General features: G+C 40.9%; 1 protein-coding gene across 1 annotated transcript; it reads left to right on the forward strand.

Moving 5' to 3' along the window:
* Positions 1-212: 212 nt before the first annotated feature.
* cmtm8b (CKLF-like MARVEL transmembrane domain containing 8b) lies at positions 213-3,907 on the forward strand. Its single transcript, XM_055042150.1, has 4 exons — positions 213-346; positions 1,703-1,876; positions 2,070-2,189; positions 3,194-3,907. Exons 1-4 carry the CDS (start codon positions 215-217, stop codon positions 3,278-3,280), a joined length of 513 nt encoding a protein of 170 aa, XP_054898125.1. The 5' UTR covers positions 213-214; the 3' UTR covers positions 3,281-3,907.
* Positions 3,908-4,609: the final 702 nt, after the last annotated feature.

A 4,609-nucleotide genomic window follows, 5' to 3' on the forward strand; every position in this document is an offset into this window, starting at 1 on the left:
ATGCTGCGGACAACCGCGATCTGAGCAAAAGCTTGGAGCCTTTTCTGGACTGTCTTGACTTGGTGCTTTCCAAATGTAGGCAGATGAAACTCGTTGGCTTGTGTTGCCGTTTCATCGATGGGTGTCCACGCTGGATTCCGGGGCAGGAACAGCCCTTCCTGTGCTGCGGCGACACTCTTGGGAAAAGTTCACAGTCCCTCTGCGTCCCTGCATCATGGACAGGACGGCCGCGGCGCCGACCCGCAGGGTTTCCTCTCTGCCGCAGTTCAACATCTCAACCTCCACGTTGGCCTTCGACCAGCATTTCACCACAAACGCCAAGGGGATACTTCTTCTGGTAGAGATAGTAAGTGTGACTTTTTAAGACCAAATGCAGTTCTGCTGTGAAGTCGGTGAAGATAGAAAGATATGACATGTTGGGATTTGGCATTAATTTTAATTTTTATATAGTAATAGGTCAGTAAATTACTTTCCAATCTGAAATATTTCATATGCTTATATTCAGTTAGTATGCAAGCTGAATAAACATATGCAAATTATGTTAAATTGAAAGAATAAAGTGAAGACTGAATTTAAAGGGGCAGTATTGTGTGTTTTACATAGCACCATTTTTTAGCACAATAATGAAACTATCTCACCTCCAGTTGTCATAAAAATGCCACACATATCAAGTATGACAGAAAAAAATTTGACTTTGTAATTTTACACATTGAAATTGGGCCTCCGTGTCTTTAAGAAGCTTTTGGTATCTTTGGCACTCAATTAGAAAAACACAGAACTTAAAGGGAAACAGATTTGAACATTAACCTTGGTGTGATCTAATCTAGAAACAGTACTTCTATGAAAATAGGAAGTGAACCAAAAGCAACAAAGCAAATCGAGTCCCCGTCCTTTCGTTCCCTCATTGTCTCTCTTCCTCTTCAATTCAGCCGGAGGGGAAAAGATCCTGGGCGGCTTTTCTCCAAATACAGCCTGGCTGGCTGCCACAGACCGGGCTGGACGGCCATTCCGCACACGATGCAATGCAAGATGAAATTCTGTCAAAAGCAGCATTTTTTTATTTTATTTTATTTTTACATTAGACAATTACATTCTCAACGGAGGCAACCGTGTTTGTGATTTCCCTTTAAAATAAAACCCAGTCAGACAGAATCTTCCGGTGATATGAAACATCCTGCAGGAACTTTTTGTTGGGAAAAGGGAAGGGTGTGCTTTGTTTCATGGGGAAAAAACAATTAATCACTCACTGCCACCATTAACCCTCCTGTTGTGTTCGTTTCTGAGGTACAGCAATAATGTTCGTGGGGGTGGGGGGTAAAATATGGTTCATAGCTGCAAGAAAACATATAGAATTAGAATTTTTAAAATCTTTTTTCACCCTTCAAACTTGACTGCTGGGTCAAATTGACCCGTACAGTATCTATGTAAAAAGTAGATGCAGGGGCGGGGGTTGCAAATGTGTAAAAATAATAACATTTTCAATTTATATGCAGAGTGCACCTAGTAAGACAAACAGAAAAAGTTTAATGCAAAAAATAATACTTCTAAATATAAAAAAATTAATAAAAATAACATGCAACATAACAGGAGGGTTAAAGTGATTTGAGAGGGAGATAGAAAGAGTAGACTGAAGGCTGTTTAGACATCAATGAATAAGACAGAATATGAATCCCTGATGTGGTTTCATTTGTCCTCTCTGCAGCTGACGGGCATGTTGGTCTGGATCTTGATTGGCGGCACCGATTACTTCCGCCTGTCGACTCTTTGCTGGGTGATGTTCGTGTCCATCCTGCTTTGGATTCTGACCATTTGCCTGTTCATAATTTACCTCACCGGAGTCCACAGCAGGCTGCCGCAGATTCCCTGGGCGACGCTGGTAACCCTCACACCAAACACACACACACACACACACACACACACACACACACACACACACACACACACACACACACACACACACACACACACACACACACACACACACACAGTCTGGCTCAGTAAATCAACTGAATCGGTTCCTCCTTGGCGTTTCATTTGTGAGCTGAAGTTTCTGTGCTTGCCTCCTTCAGTCGCTGTGTTTCAACTGTGCTGCTGCAGCTCTGTATCTGGTGACAGCCGTAGTCGAGGCTGTCTGTGTGGGCCAGGCCACCAGGGGGCGACACAACTACAACTGTTGGGCAGCGTCGGCAGTAAGCACACACGTGTCAATGCAAACTCTTTCCACTGACTTTCTCCCTCGTTGCTGTGTGAAGTTCCTGCAATGCTTCATGTAGGAAAACAGATAATAATCAATGTCATCACAAGTTAGCGCTTTGATAGAAGATGTTTCTAATGTGAAAGTTGAATCAGTGGGGAGTGGGCGCCCCCTTGTGTTTGTGACTGTGACAAGACAGTTAGATTTCTAATGATTAGTTACAAACACAAGGGGGCGCCCACTCCCCACTGATTCAATCTTTACATGGGAACATCTTCTGTTTTACATCCCAGATCTGCTCAGATTAATTGATCAGGGATTAAATCTAACATCCAGGGGAGAAAAAGCTTTTGGCCCCCGGTGTGGTTTTGTACACTTAAAACAAACAAATAAACAAATAAACAAACAAACAAAGAGCTGAAGACCTCATCAGATTAATATTTCAACAGCAGCTACAATTATTGTTTATTTATGTTTTACCTTCTGCACTTCTATCATAGTCTTTAATTCAAGAGTTTATTGGAAGAAATTTCTTTTTATCTTTAAAGGTGCTATAAAGAAAGTATTTATCACCTCACTGAGATTGTCATTGACGTTTTCTTTTGCTTGCCTCATTCTGCCCTGAAAGCCATGCCAGCCTAAGCAGAAAGTCAACTCTCTCACACCCAAAAATGACCCGTACCACAGTGGCTCCCAGTGCAGACCTCCTGAAAAAGACATGCAGGCTGTGAAAAAAAAAACCTCATGGAGGCCAAAGCCACAGAAAAATGTTCTAGAGAGCTAATGGATCTGATTGTCTCCTATATAGTGACGAGAACCTGGGTGAAAATGAACCAAGCAGCATTGGTCAGAGAACTGTTCTCTTCTGGAAAAGTGGACATTTCATTGATTCTTTCATTGTGGACACATTTTTCTACTTGTTAAGAAAGTGTTTGTGCCTTTCAGAATTTACGCAAACCGTTGTTTGTCTTTTCGTCTTCGAATCCTTTCTGCTTTCAGTTCTTTGCATTTCTGGCCACACTGTGCTACGCAGGAAGTGGCTACCTGAGCTACCGTTTGTGGAGAACCACAGAGGAAGAACATTAAGGCCTCTTCAGACTCTCAGGCTTCCTTGTGCGTCATCAGAGGCTCGGGGAGGAGGAGCGGACAGTTTCTTTATCGACCGACGCCGCGGACGTTGAAGAAGTTCACCCATAGACTAAATCAACACAAAGAAAAAAAAAATCCAACAAGATTTGTGGAGGAAAACCAGATTTTTAGCATGTTTGCTGGTTTGTGTTTGTGGCTTCATAAAATGTTGTAGTAAAAAAAAAACAAAAAAACAAAACAAAACAACAAAAGCCTCCATTTGTCCAAGTCACTTTGCGCCTCTTTGTCAATGACAACTGGATACATGACTAAAACACAAAACACCTTAGAGTTCATTTGAAAGCTTAATTTTGAAATGAGTTGTTTTTCCTGCAATCTCTCCGCTCATTTCATCCAGTAGATTTGAATACGAATGCAACAAATCATGCACATGTGAACAATGATGCTTTTCACTTCCTCGCTGGATAATAATAATAATAATAATAATAATAATAATAATAATAATAAAAGCAATTAGGCCTTGAAATATTTTGAATCATTTATGCAGCATACTGGAATACATAATTCAGCAGCATCTTGTAGCTATTTTACAAAGTTTGCGTTTCTGCCTTGTGTTGCAGCAGCCTGAGCTTTGTGCTGCAGGTGAAAAAAAAAAAGGGGTGGGTCAGGGACAAGAATACATTCATTTGGATTGTCTTGCACAAGGCAACTTGTTCTGAAGATAAGTTTGAGGTGGAGAGCTTTGTTTGCCCTGTAATTCCCTTCATGAATGACATGTTATGAAAAACCTGTCATTAATCCAATTAAAGTCACAATTTCACCTTCAGATATGTTCTTTGACTGCATTGCATCAAAGATATTTATGAATGTTTGCCAGTCTGGCTGTTAGGATAACAGCTTCAAGAGTAAATTGACACTTTATGTCTGAAGTTTGATGAAATCTTGTACAGTGATAATAATTGACGTAACCATATGCACAGTCTGAGCTCACAGTGCAAACCTGAACTGGAAGGTGAAGTGTTACACTTCACAAGTAGATGTCACTGTTGGGCTTGAGCTGCTTTTCTTTGCCAGTAGGGCCGAGTTGGTTGATTGGCTTTATCATTTTACTTCCCCAATGAGGTTCCATAGTCATAGTCGTTCATGAGTCAACCTTTTAATTGTCAATAAATAAGAACTGGGATCATGGGTCAAAGAGATATGACCAGGAATGCTTTAGACTTTCTCAAACTAAATGTGTGGCTGTTGAGATGAGTTTGAAAGTTTTATAAAAGCTACATATAAGTCAATGTGATGAGTGATGGAGAAAAGCTGTAGAGAACCTGA

Source organism: Poeciliopsis prolifica, unplaced genomic scaffold, assembly GCF_027474105.1.
Source record: "Poeciliopsis prolifica strain line A6 unplaced genomic scaffold, Auburn_PproV2 SCAFFOLD017, whole genome shotgun sequence".
Taxonomy (NCBI): Eukaryota; Metazoa; Chordata; class Actinopteri; order Cyprinodontiformes; family Poeciliidae; genus Poeciliopsis; species Poeciliopsis prolifica.

What these genes read in the sequence shown, in the direction of transcription:
- cmtm8b (XM_055042150.1), top strand. Translation starts at nt 215, where the DNA reads ATGGACAGGACGGCCGCGGCGCCGACCCGCAGGGTTTCCTCTCTGCCG. An exon ending in AGATTCCCTGGGCGACGCTG is followed by an intron (nt 1,877 to 2,069) that starts GTAACCCTCACA and finishes TGCCTCCTTCAG; the next exon opens with TCGCTGTGTTTCAACTGTGC. An exon ending in ACTGTTGGGCAGCGTCGGCA is followed by an intron (nt 2,190 to 3,193) that starts GTAAGCACACAC and finishes TTCTGCTTTCAG; the next exon opens with TTCTTTGCATTTCTGGCCAC.